Below are 19,009 nucleotides of genomic sequence, written 5' to 3'. Positions count from 1 at the left end.
TTCCGCCTGCCGCGGAGGAAGATCCAGGTCAAGGGGGGAGGGCCGGACCTCCGCTCGCCAGCCCGCCTTTTACAAAAAGGCGGTAGCGGTGTTCCGGCGCGTCGGGTTCTCTTCCCGCTCTTTGTGCGGCGGAGGCGCAGCCCTCGCAGCAGTCAGGGTGCTGAGGGGACAGAGGAGCTGCTCGGTCCTTCCGCCCGCCGGGCGGACCTGTGTCCCCCGCTCGCAGCGCGCCGTCCTCGGGGCCGCGTCTGGCGTGAGGTGATGTGCGGTCCCCACCGTGGAGGCCCGCGGGGGGAGGAGCGGGCCGCCCGTGCGCGCGACTGCGCTCGCGATGCGTTCCGTGGCTGGCGTCGCCCTCTCCCGAGGAGGGGAGGGAAGTGCCCGTCCCCGCGATGGACGGGGTGCACGTGGACGGGGCGCGGTGTCTGTCGTGCCGGGAAGGACCGGTTGTGCCGTTGGCGTATAACGGTTGCTGAAAGCCTCCTTCTCCTTGGTGTTGCTTTCCCCCTAGGAGCGAGAAGGATGGACGAAGCCGCTGGGGATTTGAAGCAAGCGCTCCCAAACGTATGCGACAACGTTCAAGTGCATGTGGAAGTTCATCAGAAATCAAGCAGGTCTCTCTGATCAGAACTTTACTTGCTGCAACTTGTGTCTGTTGCCTTTTGTCCTTGTGCTGCGTGCTCTTGTAGAAAAGTGCACAGCACTCTGCTCTGCCTTCTCTATATTCTCCCATGAGTTTCCACGCAGGTGTGTCTTCTCAGGTCAAACGAACCCATTTCTCTCAGCTTCTCCTTGTGCATCATGTGATCCAGTCTCATAATCAAGTTGGTGGCCATATTCTGGACTTGCTCCAGTATATCGTTGTCTCTTGTACAGCAGAGCCCAAAACTGCACACAGTACTCCAGGTGTGGTCTCACAAACAGCCAGTAGATGGAAAGAATCACTTTCCCTAACGTTTGCACTCTTGCTAGCACAGCCTAAAATAAGGTTGGCTTTATTTGTAGCAGGGGCACACTGCTGACTCATTGCCAGCTTGTCCACCAGTACCCCTGTGTCCTTTTCTGCAAAACTGCTTTTCATCCAGTTGGCCTCTGGTCCGTATTGTTGTCTGGGCAGTAGGTGGAGAGACAGGATTTCGCATTTACTTTTGTTGAACTTCAAGAGGTTCCTGTCAAACCATATCTCCAACCTGCAGAGGTCCCTCTGAGTGGCAGCCCTGCCAATAGTATATTGACAGCTCTCCCTGCTTTGGTGTTATTTGTAAACTTGCTGCAGTTGCTTTCCATCCCGTTGTCCAGAGTGTAAATGAAGATGTAAAAACAGTGTTGTTCACAATATTGACAGCACCACCCCACCTTTCCCTGCCTGACTTACTGGCAACTCTGCTTAGTCTTTGTACTACTAATCACAACCCTTTGAGCTGGACAGTCCAGCCACCTTCTTGTCCATTTATCCAGTCCTTATCTTACTGATTTGGCTATCTGGATACTATGGAAGAGTATGTCCAAGGTGTTGCTAAAGTCAAGGTGCAAAATATCCACTGCTCTCTTTTTGTCAGACTTAAAAAGACAAGGAACTGGGAATTTGCACTGGGGATGTATCACTGAAATTGCAAAATTAAGTTAAAGCCTTTCTGAAATCTTAAAATGGTATTGCTTTTCCTGTAGTTTTTGTCTCTTCTACTGGAATTCTCCTTATAGCATATCCCCATCCTGAGGTATCAGCTGTCCTCAGACGTAAAAGCATAATAGAGCTTCCAAGCCAAGTACCAAATTCGGTCTAGTAGCTTGGCTATGAGTTTTCCTGGTTTTCCTAGTGAAACACAGTCAGATTGCATAACTGATTTCCATTCTTGAAATCTAGCTGTGTCATTCCATGTCCTCTGATATGACTGCAAACAGAGCAAATAGTATTCTTTGGCTTGTGTCTTTTAATGCACAAATTAAAAACAAGTATCACACTTGTTGCTTTTGCAAATGAACTGAATTTGATAGAGTTTTTTTCTGCAGAATGTTAGGGGGGGGTTGAGTGGGTTTTGGGTTTTTTTGTGTGGGTTGGTTTTTTGGGGGTGGTTTGTTTGGGAGATTTTTTGGTTTTTTGTTTTTGGGGTTTTTTTGTGAGATGGAAGCTGTCTTCTATGTAGGCTTAGTGTATGAAATAAAGCACTGATATTAGTTCATACTTCCTATAAATGTCAATGCCATAAATAATGCTCTTTCTTTCTTGTTAGTGTGGCCAAGAAAGAAGATATCAGGATGAGTGTCTTAAAGCTGTTGAACAGACACAACATCGTGTTTGGTGATTACAAGTGGACAGAGTTTGATGATAGTTTCCTTAACAGCAATGTCCAGTCTGTGTCAATTGTGGATACGGAGCTGAAACTGAAAGACAGACAGGTATTCACAGTCAAGAATGTACAGCTCTTCATATGCCTGTGAACTAGTTGTAGGTAGACTAGTGATAGCCTGAGGACATAAGCAAGACGAGGTCTATAGGATGATGTAGTATCTTTTATTAGGCCGACTGGTATAACCAGGAAAAGGTGGCTAAGTTTTTGGGCCTACACCCCTTAGTAAGGTCTGAAAGAGAAGTAGTAGGCTTCAAAACTGAGTGCCAGCTGAGAACTGTAACTTTCTTCTAATTAGCTTTGAATGAGAAATACGATGTATTAAAAGTCTTTTTATGTCCATTCTAGCCTATTGACTTGAGCAAAAGCAGTCTTTCTCTTCATATTTTTCATCTGAATGAAGAAGGACCAAGCTCTGAAAACCTAGAAGAAGAGAATGAGGATATCATTGCAGCTAACCACTGGGTGCTACCAGCAGGTACCCATGTGATATTTCTGGGATGTCTAGAGCAATTACAATGAAAGAAAAATTTGGAGAGGCTAAAAGTGTTTATAGGGTTACCTGTTAAAGGTGTTATTTGTATATATTGTTTAACTTTGTCCTTTGTTGATGGAACCAATATATTTGGACTTTCTTCTTTATGGTTTTGACTGAACTACTGCAGGTGATTCCACAACACGTCATTTATTTCTGTAATACTTGTGGATGGGTGAAAGTAACTGGTCTTGTGGAATAAAATGTATAGTCATAATCAGAAGCATGCACATTTTTAACCCCACAAGCTGCATTCCAAATTTTTATTTGGAGACCCACAAGAAACTCATCAGTTTAAACATTCATTTTCCAGAGCCCACTGCTGGCTTCCAGCCCCCAAGACAGTGCTGCTCTTATATTTGGAACAAACAAACAAACTAAAGAGATTAAGAGTCCTCAGAGTGTCTTCTGAAAAGAAGAATAAGGCTTTGCTCTGCAATAGAGCGTGGCGTGCCTGTTACTATCTTGCGCTTGGGGAAGTTTGATTCTGTGCCTGGAAAGAGAAGTACAGGTGTGAGCTTAAGCTCAAAGAGACTGATTCTGAGATGTTTCTTGCTCTTTCCATGTTGTGAAAAACCTAACTATCTAACTATTCGGGAAGAATTCAGTCTGATACTTTGACATTATTCCTGTTTTATAATTGTTCAGTCTTTTTTTTTTGCTCAAAGCTAGAAACTAAGTGCTAGAAAAGATTGATACCCAAATCACAACTTTAGTTGTTTATGTGTTATTCAGCTACATGCTTTTTTTTGTCCTTTACATGCTGATGTTTAAAAATAAAAAAAAAGCTGAATGATAAAATTTGGCTCAGAACCCTCCTCCCACCCCAACTTTTCATAGCTCTCTATCTTGGGGAAATGTAGGTCCATCCCCTATTGAGAGTGGAAAGAATGATATTTTTTCTTTCATGTTAAGAAATTAAGAAGATTAATTTCTCCTCGCAATTATTTAAGGAAACAGAAGTTGTGAAACTGCTGAATTTGTCTGTTAGAAAGTAGTGTTTGCATTTTGAGAAAAATAACTCTCATGGTTTTTTCCATATATTTTAATTGCTCTCGTATATCTGTTCTTTATTCTCAACTAAAATTAAGGATTATTTGAAAACTGCTTTGTGCTGCAATGGTAGATTACAAGTTCCCAGATGGGTTTATCCTAAACAAGTATATAATACATTGCTTTTGCAGCTGAATTCCATGGCCTTTGGGAAAGTCTTATATATGACACTGAAGTAAAATCACACGTAAGTTGAAAATGAATAACAATTAAAATTGCTTGAGGAGAAGTAAGAGTTGAAATGTAGCCTATTTGAAGTTTGCTGCATCCCATGGAGAATTTATTTGGAAATCACCAGCTCAAAAAATCTCTATATAATTTTTGATAGTTACATACTTCTCTGATGTACACTTAACAAAAGAAGGCAGAGCTGACGTTTTGAGATTAAACATCATATCTCAGACATATATCAATATGTACTCCTGTGAAATCAGCTTTGCAAAACATCTCAGTTTCCCTGTGAAACTGGGTTCAGTGATGCTCATGTCACAAATTATGAAGAATTTCTTCATATGCATTGGTTTATTTTACAGAAATCAGAAGTTTAACAGCTGGAGGTGTTGTTTTGGTAGCAACTTAAAACTTCTCAGAAGATTTTCACTTTTTCTTTAGATATATTCATCAGCCTGAGTGAAAAAAACAATGAATATTCTGTAGAACAGGGTAGAAATTCACTTTATTAAAATACTCCACCTTGTTTTAAGGCTCATTAATTGCATGTTTTTCTAGAAGGGGAGAAGAAAATTGGTGGAAAAAAATAACTTCAGAGGCTTAGAAAAAATGTACACAGCATTCTTTGAAATCAGTTCTCTATTTCTCCATTGTGAAGGTCCCAAAAGATCTGTTGTGACTTTGGTGTGGGTTTTTTTTAATGATAAGGCAATTTTGGTGGCTTGCTATTGCTAAAAGAGAAGTGTGTTGCTGTCAGCTGTACTTGCAGTGCTTCCCTTCTACTGGCACTCTTGTTACCTTGCAGTAAACTAACTGAGGAAACTAAATCACTAAAAGTGTTCAACTTATTGTGTGATAGGCTAATTTCCACCTGGTTTTGTCCCGTTAATTGGTCCACTGTGACCAGAGCTAATGGTCATCTAACAGAAGTGGTGGGTGCAGGCTAGGTGGAAGGGAATGGGATTTTAACTGTGTGTTTCTGGCAGCAGCTAGACAATTCATTGGTTTAGCAGTAATGTTAGCCAGCACTATTACTGTTCATACAAATGCACGTTGAATGATTGGACTAGAGTGAGTGTGCTCCCACTTGAATGTTGGTAAGACATTCAGAAGAAACAAAACAATTCCATGGGGTTGTTTTCTAGTTTGAAGATTCTGTGCATTCATCAATGGTTGCGATGATAACTGCCAGAGCTTGTAGAACTGTAATTCTATAATCTGAAATTTAGTAATTGTGATGTGATTCAATTCAGTTGCTCTCATTAAGATGTTTATCATGCTTGTTAAAAAAAAATACACTTTCACCTGAAGTTTTTGGACACAAATAACTAATTCATTAGCTTGTTTATAATACCATAGATACAGTATTCTCACTTAAGTCTTTATAACCATCTATAGTAAAGCAAAAGATTCCAGTGATTGTACTTCTTCATTTATAAGGTAAACATCAATTAACACATTGTTTGTCTCATTTATGGAACTGCTTTCCAAATAATCTGTGAAATGACAGGACTATTTAATTAGACTTACTGATGTACTAAATAACAGCAAGTTGATCACTGTTGACTCTAAGTGTATGTTGGTAGAAAGAAGTGGTAGCTTTTAATGACTAAAACTAGAACTACTTAACTTCTGTAAAAGTAATTGTGATCAATGTTCATTCTTTAAACCATGGAACTGGCTGGGTACGGTTGGGTTCTACAGACTCTGAAGTGGTTGCTGTGAATTTTCAAAATAGTACAGTGTCGATATAATATTGAAAAACATGCTGGATGAAGTTCAGGTTTTTTGTTGTTGCATAATTGCTCCATCTTGGGCATGAGATATTGCAGGAATACTATTGTCCTATTAACACATATGGATCAAAATCACATTACAGGTAACAGCAACAGAAAATAATATGGTATCAGGTGTTATAGGTAAAAATCAGTTTAGATTCACTATTCTAAGGTGAATATTCATTTTGTTGTGAGAGTTCTCTACTTACTAATTCTAGATAATTCTAAAATGAAGTAGCATTATTTTTAGAAGCAAGCATTCAGGGAAGTACGTGCAACTTCCCTTATTTGGAAGGATAACCAATCTACAAATTCCTTGCAGTCGCTGATGCAAATGCTTCAGTAGAAAGGAACTAAAATGTGACAGGAATGCTTTGTTTGGTGGGTGGACTACAACAATCTGAACAAATGTATAGCTGTACAACATCTAAACAGGACCTGGAATTTGAGTCTTTGACTCTCTGTGCTTGGGCAGCTTGTGTTTTAAAGACACACTGTAAGTGGGACGATGGAAAATGAAAATAATCTCACTTTCTTAAAGCATTTCATTTATTCATGTAAAAGTTCTGGAACTCTATCTGTGCCCAGTACATGCTATTCTTTTCCCTGAGGGCAGGAAGGAAATGAATTTCCAACCGTTGCAGAAAGAAAATTTGCCTATGACTAAAAGACATGAGCCCAATTTTTTTTTTTTTGTGAAGAGTACACAATAGACGTAATTAGGAGATTGCTTCTATTTGTAGTTGTATTTGCTGATATGTCTCTTATTTGTGTTTCTCTTTTTCTTCTCTTCAATTAGTTACTTGATTATGTGACGACAACGTTACTATTTTCTGACAAAAACGTTGACAGCAACCTGATATCATGGAACAGAGTTGTTTTGCTGCATGGTAAAAATGATCTGTCTTAAACCAAGTAGATTCATTGGCCATCTGTTTATACTTTCCTTCTGGAAAAACTTGTATTGCACTTCTGTGTAGTGAAATTAGATGATCCAAAAGCAGCAGAGAAGTATTCTCTCTATAATACAAATTTAGATGAAATGTAATGTCAGAATCAAATCAGTGTTCACATGTACTATGTTTTGCAGGAATTTAAATTCTATAATGTATAATACATGGACAATGGTTGTTTTTTTAATTTTCATTTTTAAGTGATACTATTGTTGTCTTTGTATAAAGTGCAAAAATAATGCAGATACTGAGGACATTAGGAGCCATATATTAGTTACAGTTCTATTGCAGTATTAAAAAAATTGTTAGTTATGGCTTTATAAAAACTTTTGAGGAAACTGGGAAATCAATCTGTGTGTTGTTATTAACACTGTGTGTTCTGTTGCCAAGTATGAAGGCAGTACTCTCACTAATTTAGTTATTACTATTTCAGTGAAGCCGTAATCTTCAGTCAGTCCCAGATTACTGTGGAGGCTATACCATAAATGAGATTAACATCAGCTGAATCCATTTTCTTGCAAAAGGCAGCTTGCTATTGATTAATAACAATTTTGTCATAAAGACTGGTATTCAAAAATAAAAGGTCATAGTGGAAATGTATGTTATGAGTGTTAATTATACTTAAGTTATAACTATTTATCAGTTTAGAAGCTGCAGGATGTTTTTGTTTGGAAAACTATTTCAGACTATTTACAATATGATAGATATATTTAATTTTAGTAATGAGCTCCTTATTGTGATCACAAAGAAGTTAATACTGGGCAATCTACAACTGTTGTAGTGCAAAATACATTTATGCTATAACAGCAGTACTGACTTTGAATGAAAGTACTGTCATCTGGTTGATGTTATCAGCTCGTTTAGCACCCACACATCTTCCCTACATTCATACTCTGTTTAACTATGCTTGTACTTGTCTGTTTGGAGAAAGTCTGTGTGGCTTTTCCATAGGGTGTCAAGCCAGATCCAAAAGGTTTGTCCCAGAGCGTACTTCCTAAGATGCTCTGGGTTGCCCCAAGGTAAAGTTTTCTGGGAAGTGGACAGCTGATCAAACTGGGCATGATGTGTTTCTGTTTTGCATGTTAGAAGAGTACGTTTCAGGAATATGTAAGTTTAAGCATAGCACTGATTTTTGAGAATGCTAATAAGCATAAGCCCTGCTAGGGTGATACGCTTTGCTTCTGTGACTGTTGAGTATTTTAACTTTATGGTGTCTGCATACAAACTATTACACTAACTATACTAATTGAAAATTACATAAATTCAAAGCTCAGCTCTAGGACTGTAGTGAAGTAAGCAATCTTCTCAAAATACCCTGGTGTTCACTATAATTGTCTACTGTGTTTTTATTCTACAATTAGTGCTGTAATGAAATACAGTAGTTAAAAGGATGTTACATGTCATTAACAATCTGATGCAGATTCTGTGTAATGTATGGATTTGATTTCAAATCAGGCCCTCCTGGAACTGGGAAAACCTCTCTCTGTAAAGCATTGGCTCAGAAGCTGACAATTCGACTGTCATACAGGTGATCATTTTTGGAAATTTTTCACCTTAGTTTACTATTGTTCAGTAGCCCAAAGATATTTAGTATTTGATTTCAAGTTACTGGTGCCAAGTGCTAACATTCATAGTTCTTTTATAGTGCACCTGGCTAGCAGTAAAATTGATCTGATAGACTGGTTAAGATATTTTAATGCCTTTTAAAATGCATAATTATTTGTGCCCAGGTATGTAAAATTAATTCCAGTGGCGATATAGTCATTTGTTTATGCTCACATTGTACATCAATGAATATTAAAGTGCAAAGGATCACAGAGTATCAAGCCTGCTATTTGTATCTTCATGTTCAAGAAAGCCTGTTTTTAATAGGTAGTGACTTTGTACCCAATTTATTTTGTACTTGGATTGTCTGAATGCCACAGTCTGCAGAGGTCAGTCTGTACATCAGACAAGTAATAGGACTTAGCCTTAAACTTCACAGCAACTTCACAAATTTATATTAAAAAAAAAGTTATATAAAATACTAGGTGTAACATTAATGTGTAATTATTGCAGTGATCTGACTCTAGCCCAAGCTGAATTTGTGATAAACATGGGCTATATGATGTGTGGTTGAGATATTTTGTCCTAAGGATATACATGCAGAGCTATGAAAATAAGCTTCATGCTTTTATATGTGTTCTTTCTATACTGAACAAAGTCTTACACAAACAGAAGAATGAGGCCATTAGCATGGTAACTGTTACTTAAACTATATTTAAATAGCACCTGTTCTAATGAAGGAATTCTGATAGCAATTTAATATAAAGAATTCTAGTGAGGCACGTTTCTGGAAATGACAATTAAACTCCAAACAGGTATTATGTTTTGAAAAGTAAGTAATTTAAAGTACTAATTCACAGAATTCCAGAGTTGAAATGGAGGGAATGAGTCTTACGGAAGTTAATGATATCACTGACTTCTATTTACAATAGAGTTGATACTTCTTTTTCCTTTCATACTTTAGGTATAGGTATGGACAGTTAATTGAGATAAACAGCCATAGCCTTTTCTCGAAATGGTTTTCTGAGGTATGTATTGATGTAGCTAATTAAGTAGACTGTGTTTTAGTAATTACAACTAAGTTTCTGTTGAGCTTGTTTCATAAAATAAGTGTGTGCACCAAAGATTACTCAGAATAATTAATGTGTTTGAGAACACTTAAATAGAAGCTATATTAGAAAGTTACTTTAAAAAACAGGTATTTCCAGCTTTAAATATGGTAAGGCTTGGAAAGTTGTGTGATAAGGAAATAGTTAAACATATGCATATGGTGTCTTTCTAGAGTGGCAAGCTTGTAACCAAGATGTTCCAGAAGATTCAAGAGTTAATTGATGACAAAGATGCTCTTGTATTTGTACTGATTGATGAGGTATGATTCTAATAGCATTGATGTAAAATTTAGCAGAAAGTAAATTGATGGGAGGGAACTGTGATAATGTTCATTTGTAAAGAACAATAAAAGTATCTTTATGCCTTTTTTCTAAGTTATGTAACTTTGTGCAGAAGAGCGAATTTTAATCTTGACTGCTGCAGATTTGAGAGATTTGGGAGGAACACAGTGTGATTTAGCAGGCAAATTCCAGTTGAAAATGAAGCAAAACCTTTCTTGCTGGAACTTCCCTTGCTTCTGCGTGTTTACAAGTGGAGTATTGTTTTAAACTTCAAAGTAGCCTACATTTGTATTAATTGTGCTCTTATGTATGTTGTAAAGCTCTAAAAAAGCATTATTATGGTTCAGTTCATTGTCTAGATTCTCTTCAGACTTGCATACATATGCAACTTAGTAAGTATGTACCTTATTAGCTTTGTTATATTGGAGTTCCTATGGGGAAGCTCATTCTAAATTTAATGTATTCATTATTTGGGGGCGGGGGGGTCTGTGTGTCCCTGCTGCCTCTGAAATTTAATTGAAATGAAAACCAGCCTCCGTTCTGCTGTCTAAACAGGAATTTCACTCGTACACTTTGCTTCCTTGACATTCCTTTCCCTCTCCCTGTAAATTCCTACTTAACAAAAGATTTTGAAGATGAAGTTTTAGATAGCAGACACAAGGATCTGAAGGTGTATTGTTTGGGTTATTTGCTCGCTGCCAGCACTCCAAATGTGCAATCTTTTATGGGTTTTTCTGGTGTTCGGTGGGGTTTTTTGTTGTTTTTTTGGTTGGTTGGTTGGTTTGTTTTTTTGTAGGTGGAAAGCCTCACGGCAGCCCGCAGTGCCTTCAAGGCAGGCACAGAGCCTTCAGATGCTATTCGTGTGGTGAATGCTGTACTGACACAAATAGATCAGATTAAAAGGTAAAACTCATATTATTGCAACAGCAAAAGGTAATGGACAATTTCAGCGTTCCTGCTAAATCTTAATTCCTACTTGGAATACTAAACCAAATTGGTTAGTGAACTATTCTTTGTTAATGGTGCTAATTGTGAAAAGAGTAATCCAACAGAATATTTTGCATGTAACTGAGTGAACAATCAAATCTACAGACGGTATACTTCCTTTAAAGATAGGGAGAGATACAGGACAGATGGTCATGATATCTGCTTGGAGAGACAAAAAATAAGATCAACGAAGAATTCGTTCATTATTTACAGCTTCTGTATGTCAATCTAAAACAGACTTGCAAAATACATAGCTTAGAAGCAATCATTAATGATGCTTGGCCCACTTTGTGTGCTGGATTTAGTGCAGCATACCATCTCTTGTTTTATTCCTGCCACTTCCCTGCCCTTTATGGGCGTACTTGGCTCTGTTCACAGAAAGAAAGGTGCGCTAGTATTTGGCCCTGTCTTGTGGCTAATTAAAGGTAAGTGGCTTATTCATACACAAAAGTTCACAGGCTTCATCTAAAAATAGCTATGGTTAAGAATGTTCTTTCAAAATTTCTTAGAGCGAGCAGATGTTACTTCTCTTTTAAGCTCGCTCTAATGTCATCTGCGGTTAGAATGTGTCACATTGCCAGTTAAACTATGTACTTTCTACTGAATTGAAATGGAAAACGTGTAGATTAAAGGTTCAAATTTACGAGTCTTCTTTTCATAATCTTTCTTTTTTTCTGGCAGAAACTATGCCAGTAGGCTCTAGATAGTTAATGTAATCTAGGGTTAGAGAAACTATGGACACTTGAGAAACAGCTGAAAGAAAGAGACTATGCATGGAAATAGATTGTTGATAACTGGCCAAGAGCTTCAGATCATTTAATGTCATTGCTGGCTGACAAGAATAATGTGACTGCTTATTGCATGAAATGGCTTGAGTTATAAGAAGGAAGGCATCAATTTGCCCGTCGCAAAAGGAGATAATTCTTGTACATGTGACCTAAAAATCTGCTTTTATCTTGAAGGTATCCCAATGTAGTTATCCTGACTACTTCAAATATTACGGAGAAAATTGACATGGCCTTTGTAGACAGGGCTGACATAAAGCAATACATTGGACCTCCATCCACTGCAGCAATATTTAGAATATATCTTTCTTGCTTGGAAGAACTAATGAAGGTAATATTTTGAAAGCAAGACTGTAAAATGTCCTATTTTAATAAATTTGACATTTTAATCGTACTTGCTAAATAATACACAAATTTCATTCCTTCTCTGTATTACCACTCTTACTGTAGAATTTAATTTTGAATGTATTTAAGTTTTTCATACAACAGTGTATAACTCTTCTTTCTAGTGTCAAATAATATATCCTCGACAACAGCTCCTGACACTCAGAGAGCTAGAGATGATAGGCTTCGTAGAAAATAATGTGTCAAGATTAAGCCTTGTACTAAAAGAAATCTCAAGGTAAGATTCTGAAATTCTACATTTTAGATATATATACACATATATATGTATGTATGTGTATGTATATATACACATATGTATACACATGTATATATGTGTTTGTGTGTATATATGTGTATATATAATGAGTTATGGAATGATGTATAAAAGTAATTGAATTTCATAACAGCTAGAGTTCTGAAACATCTTGATGTTTTTCTGTTAGGGTTAGTGCAAAAGCACTAGGGGACAAAAAGTGGAAGTGAGCAGGATTTGCCAACTTTTCTTAGTCTCAGATCTGGCTTGGCTTAATACTGCTTCTGGTTTCTGCTCTGTCCTTTGAAGTCTTCTTGACAAATTGCTGGCTGGATTAGTGAGATGCCTTAGGTTTCAGTGGTTATTGTAAATTGTAATGCAGTTTAGCGGAAGTAGCATTGGCCATAGTTCCTGCTAAAAAAGCGTCTTGGAATGTCTTGCAATCTACTAAATCAGTTTTTAGCGTGGAGATACAAGTGGACAGAAGCAAAGGGGAAAGGAGTGAAGTGTAAATGGAGTGTGTTATGATTTGCTGAGTATGCTAGTGGAGCAAAGAGTCTTTCACTGCAGCATAACAGTACTTGAAACAATAAAAATGATGTTCACAATATCAAGCAATATTTTTTTTCCAAAGTGCTGGTCCCTATGGAACAAAATAAAATAACATTCATAAAGTCAGGAAAGTGTGTTTTCCTTCTGTTTCTGAAATATGCAACCTTAATCAGTGAGGAGTGGAATAAAAGCCAGTAAGTTTTTCCAGGCATAGAGGTTTGGGTTCTACATACACAGAGTGGTGCTTGGAGGAGACAGAAAACATATATCAAGTAGGTGAGGTAAAGGAAGCTGTAAATGGTGGGAAGGAGGAGATAGGCAGTAGCTGTGAGGTCCAGCCTTCAAAACAAAATTTTCAAGTCCTTCCAAGAGTGGATGGAAGGTTATGTCTGTACCATACCCTTTCAGTGTAGACGTTCCCCCAAATTCATGAGATATGGCACAGTGATGTGAAGGGCACGATGTAAGCTTTGGCGGGCAAATGTGACTATGCTCTTTCTGTACCCTTGCTTGCTTTTCTGTACTGTATAGCCTCCCATAGGCTGAAGTTGTCTGTTCACTTCCTGCTTCTGCTAAACATGCTGCAAGTGACCTGCTGAGCTGTGATTTGAGGGTTTTTAGAGCAACTTATGGGAGAATCACAGAAAAAGGAAAGTTAATCCTTTAACAGTGGATATTTAGCATTTAAGCAGCACTTGTCTCTGTTTTACTATAGAAGAAGTGAAGGTCTTAGTGGCCGGGTCCTGAGAAAACTTCCTTTTCTAGCACATGCACTTTATATTCAAGTAAGTTTATTCTATTCATTTTATTTTGGTTTTGTTTTGAGACAGGTGGGAAGACATTTGGACACTGCCTGAAGTAAAAGATTTGGCCTAAACCCCCCCTTTTAATCTAAATTGCACTGTTTCTGCAGCTTTGTAGACTGAAACGATTTTGTGCTGCCCATAATTTAAAATAAGGTTGAAGAAGACGGGTGGGATTGACGTGTCCAACAGCATTCTACTTTTAATTAAATGTTGTGACAGAACATTGATATTGGTTCTCTGGTAATTTCTTGCTAAAAGAAAACCCTCTGCCACTTTATAAATAATATTAATTTGTTAAAAAACTTTTTTTGAAGCAAATCCACAGTAATAGTGATTGACTCAAGACTTTGCATAGCTTGACTTTGACTTTACTATGCAAGCTGGTTTAAAATAAACCTGCAGTTTTATGTTTTGTAGCATTTTGAAAATTTTGTAACACGGAAGTCAAATATTTCTCTTCTAAATACTGTGATTTCTATGTAAAATATTATGTATGCCTATTGCTGTAGCGTGTCTAACAAAATGTTCTCTTACTTTCAGTCCCCCAGTGTTACAATGACAACGTTTCTTCAGGCTCTTTCACTTGCAGTAGATAAACAATTTGAAGAAAGAAAGAAACTTGCAGACTGTGTGTGATACTCTACTGTTTTATAGTTTATGGTATTGTTAACACTGAAAACTACATATTTTTTCATACAAACTGTGCAACTTCTATGCATCTGTAAAATAGATTGTCAATACCTTAAAAAACCTGGAATGCCTAATCTAGTTTTTCAAAACATTCATTAATAAACAATTAAGAAATTTTACAGCGTATTTTTCAAAAGCTTTATTTCAAATGCCAATAAGAGTATTGTAAAAAATTCTTGCTAAAAGTCAGTTTTCATCTTTTGCAGTTATTAAAGTGGGCAGACTTCTCTTCCTTGTTTCTTAATCACTAACTTTCTATCCATACATCAGTTTTTATACTTCTGATTTCTTTTATATTTTTAATAGCAACAGAAGTTCAGTCTTTGGATCTGATACTTCTGCCATAAATGCACTATTTGTTATTGCTTCTGAAATAACAAGCATGAAACTGGGAAGGATTCAAAGTGCTCAGTGATGGCCCAGACCTTTTATACTGACATCTCTGTCTTGAAATTTAATATCAAGTATTACTTCTTTTAATTACATCAGATTCGAAAGTTTAAAATCAAGAGATTACTTAATTGTATTTTGTGTTACTACTTTTTTGTGTTGTTGCAAGGACGTGAACTAAAGTGGACCATGTTTTCTCACTAAAGAGTAACTACAATGTGTAGGAAATGTTCTTTAAAATGCATGAAGTTTGCTTTTGTTTTGTTTTATAAACATGTCATAAAAGTTAAAAATCATCTGTGGAGAAAAATATTTGGTAGTGCAAAAGCCAGGAAATGTATGCATCCAGTTCCTAAAGGAACAGAGTCAACTTTTATATGGTAAATACATATCCTATATAATACTGGTTACAAAACTGTCAACTCTTCTTTTTCTTTTGTATTTACAAGTATTTTATCTGCAGTCAGCTGAAAGAATGAAATGTTAGGGGAGTTTCCAGATTAGAAGTTTTATTTTACTTAAATGAAGATAAAATAGTGAGATTTAAGTTGATGATACCCAGTTAATGCATGCCTCCTAGCTGTTGGTATTGGAAATACTTTAATGATAGCGTTTGTATCTTTTAAATCAATGTTGTACTATACATTCATGAGATGAAAGATTTTGTCATGAGCTATTTTTATTGATGAACACTATAAACTGTGCGTTAAAAAATTGCACAGAACTTGTCAAGTGCTAGTAAATTTTTTTATGGCATCTATGCTTACGTAAAGAGAGCCTCTTTGTTAAGCCTGTCTAAGTGTCTGTTCATTGTATTACTTTTGAAAATAACTTACTAAATATTATTCCCTATCCACCCCCCAAAAAAAGAAGAGGAGTGGGTGGGAGAAGATTGTACCAAATTCGGTCATTTGCAATTGTATACTCTATTTTTCCTACAATCATTGTTTTGGAAATACTGGTACATGGAAGACACTTCTGTAAAAGCCAGGTATAGGAAGACTACTGAAAGGCAAAATTTTATACAGACTCTAGTCCATAATGGATTTGTGGCTTTTAAAGTACAGAGATTTAGAGACTTAAATGAGTATTCATTCAATACATTTGTATATTATTATGTGTGCCTGTCTTGATGATCCATGTAATAGATATTGGAGTACTTCCATGGTAATGCAAAAGCATAGATTTGAGATTCTTTAAGAACTGTAGAGGCTCCACAAATTGCAAGTTCTTGTGTATGTTTCATTGAAGGTATATCCATTTCCTCTGCTTTGAAAGCAGACCTTACTAGCACTGCTTGTTTGGTCTTTCTGTACACTCATGGATTGTATCAAGGCTATAAAAACTGCGAAGACTAGCTGTTCCTGCAGTTTACTCTTCCTCCCTTCCTCAGTCCTTGATCTGAGATGATGTCATTTTCCCCAGCCATGTAGTTTACCTTTTTCTTAGCATTTCATAGATATTCTAAGTATTTCTACTCAAACTAGGCCACACTAGTATTCTTGAGAGTTGAGCAGAATTTAGAGACCATTTTTAGTATGTCCAGTTTTGCTAATACATGGATTTGTGCTATGGCTGGCAATAGTTTAATCTTTTATTAAAATCCTAGTTAACTAATTCTGATGAGTGATTTGTTTTAGGTGGTAATTCCAGAAAGAAAACTCACACAATGAGGGAGGCTTATTTCTCCCTGTTTTCCAGTTGTGTGGAAAGTACTGCCCTGCATTCCCTGCATAGAATGGGCATTTTGGGTTTTTTTTTTTCCTCTTGAGAATTTTAGTTCAACGCAATTTTAGATTCTAAAGACTTTGAATCTTTGAAGAGAATCACCTTGAAACAGGTTGTATTTGTTTTGGAGGGAAGAATTTTCTGCTCCTTTTGTTGAAGATACATTCCTTTATATCCAAGAGTACAAAATAAATGAAACTAAACGAAGAACATAAAATGCGGAGCCTTACTACAACCTAGGGATTAGGCCATTCAGCTGGAAGGGGGTGCTTGGGAGGTTCTAGGCTGAACTGTTTCTATTTTGTACTTAATGACCGTCTACTCTGAAGTACGCACATTTTCTGCAGAACAGAAACAGATGGTCCTATCGGCCCCCATGGAATCTTATTTAGCCTTTTTTTGCAAACAGGTAACTATTTTAATGAAGGCAAAGAAAGAATGTTTGTGCTCTGCTTGGATTGTCTTACAGACTTCCAGGACTGCTATAAGGAAGAACACATTGGATATGAAGGGTCCTCAGAGTAACCTTCTCCCCCAGTCAGTGCAAGTCTATCACATGCTCAAATGCAGTAACTGTGGCTGTTCTTTTCACAGGAGACTCAGTGGCCATGTGTCAATCCTCTGGGTTTTTTACGTGTTCAGTTAATGGTTATATGGAGGGAATAATCCTTTTTTCCAGGTACAATTCCAGAACAATTTTTTGATTTTCAAACATAACCATAAATTAAAACAACCATCTTTTAGTACAAAAAAAAAATTACTTTGTTAACAGATTGCTTCTAATTCTGCTGAAAGCCACTAGATGGCAAGCGTGAATCCTTTAGTTTTAGCAAGGCATGTGAGAATGGGAATGCTGACGGAAAGTTTCAAAAGCCCTAACGAACAAGACCTACTTTGTTGCAGTGAAAATCCCTCTTCAAAATGTAATGTCATCTGTAGTGTAATGTAACACCATAGAATTTCTCTGCTTATCCTTACAGAAAGAGAGAATCTGGGATATAAAATGTTTTGCCAAATAAAAAGAAGCTGTTGCAGAATTTGATCCAAAGATGAAAAACAGTGAGTTTTCCATGCTATGGCAGAAGTTATTCTGTACCGTAGTTTAACCATCTCATGCATTGGGTGGTGGGTTTAGAAAAATATCTGGGATCTAGGCCACTATAAGCATAAATGATGGAAATTTTGAGCCTGGTTGGTGAAGGCAAAGACTTTCAGCATAGCACACTAAAGTGCATGGAATGTGGGATTTTATAACAGTTAAGTAAGCCTGAAATAGCAAAGTAAAATCTTTTTTTTTTTTCCTTGCAAAAAGCAAATATAGACCCTTTGCCAAGCTGAGCACTGCTTATTTTATGAGATATTTCTGTGAATAACATTTTTCCAAGTAGCTGAAAGTGTTCATTTCTGATCCAGATCCTATGGCATGATTTTAAAAATTGGGGGAGAGGAGGTTGAAGAGGGAAGGCTTTTATTACCCCATTTATACTCTGGATATTATGCAAAGACTGATTTTTCTAAAATGAATCTTAAAGGTTAAATAACTGTCTAAAACTTTGGACCTGTGGAAATACACAATTCATTTCAAGTGATCCTACTTTCACGGCTTGCTGTCAGTGCAGTGTTGCACTTTATAATTTTCAGTTTAGAAAGCGATGAGAACCCAAGGTAGGAGAGCCAAGGCCAGATACCGAGAACAATATGACAATTTTAAAGCAAGTTAGAGTCTAGAAATCAACAGAGGATTCGTGTTTATTTAATTTATTTATATGTTATATATGTTTATATGTTTGTAAGAATTGAAGAGAATAAAGTCGATGTGGTCTGCTAAAAAGTAAGTGTCAGGTAATTTGATAAAGAATGAGGACATAGATGCATGCATTTTAAATCAGGCATCTGGGGTTGTATGTCAAAAATGCTGAGTCTGAGACAAAATAGCTTTGTCTACAAATTTTAATGATGGTACATTGAATTCTCTAAGGATCATCTCTGAGTTTATATGAGAGATAATTAAGATCATTAAAGAAGCATTTCTTTGTTCAACTTCAAGCCAGATGAAGTTATATTTCATACATAATGAGCCTTTATTAGAACAATGACATTATTAGAACAATGACTGAAGGTCCAGTGAAGTTTTCTGGGTAGACTTGAGTAAATAAAAGCATTCTATATAAAGCTGTGGTGTTCTGTCCATTAAGAAGTACAAAATATATACTTTGTTTGGAATAATTCTCTCCTTTTACTTAACAAAAATTACATTTAAATCATAATCCTTCCTTTTGTTTTTGCCATTTGTTCTGTGCCATGTAAAGAAATCTGCTGCTTGCATCTTTGCTATGACATCCTCTGAATGCATTTCTGGACAAGTTGCTTATCTTTTAGTCGCCCCAATTTTCTTACCTGTGATTTTAAATTCATCTGCCCTCCTAAAGTGTGTTCAAAGGATAGACTAGTCAATATTTGCTTATATTTATTTGTCCGCATTCAGGGAACAGGAGTGGTCTGTGCCACTCTCGTCCACTTCCACAGAAAGACAGGATGCTTTGTGGTATGATTTCTCTACAGAATTTCTAGCACTAATTGTCACTACCCTGCATTGTCTTTTACTAGTCAGGCTGCCATATAGAGTCTCCTCTCTGCTGCTGCCGAGATAAACTCTCTGG

General features: G+C 36.9%; 1 protein-coding gene across 1 annotated transcript; it reads left to right on the top strand.

Moving 5' to 3' along the window:
- The first annotated feature begins 117 nt into the window (after positions 1-117).
- TRIP13 (thyroid hormone receptor interactor 13) lies at positions 118-14,346 on the top strand. The gene is made up of 14 exons (XM_076330688.1): positions 118-258; positions 512-614; positions 2,232-2,397; positions 2,697-2,826; positions 4,068-4,123; positions 6,685-6,775; positions 8,294-8,366; positions 9,348-9,411; positions 9,666-9,752; positions 10,571-10,677; positions 11,724-11,877; positions 12,056-12,168; positions 13,451-13,520; positions 14,082-14,346. Exons 2-14 carry the CDS (start codon positions 523-525, stop codon positions 14,175-14,177), a joined length of 1,299 nt encoding a protein of 432 aa, XP_076186803.1. The 5' UTR covers positions 118-258; positions 512-522; the 3' UTR covers positions 14,178-14,346.
- The last annotated feature ends 4,663 nt before the right edge of the window (positions 14,347-19,009 follow it).

This window comes from Aptenodytes patagonicus, chromosome 2 (genome assembly GCF_965638725.1).
Source record: "Aptenodytes patagonicus chromosome 2, bAptPat1.pri.cur, whole genome shotgun sequence".
In the NCBI taxonomy this organism is placed as follows: Eukaryota; Metazoa; Chordata; class Aves; order Sphenisciformes; family Spheniscidae; genus Aptenodytes; species Aptenodytes patagonicus.
Note: the sequence above shows the minus strand (reverse complement) of the source record. Positions and strands in the feature narration are given on the sequence as shown.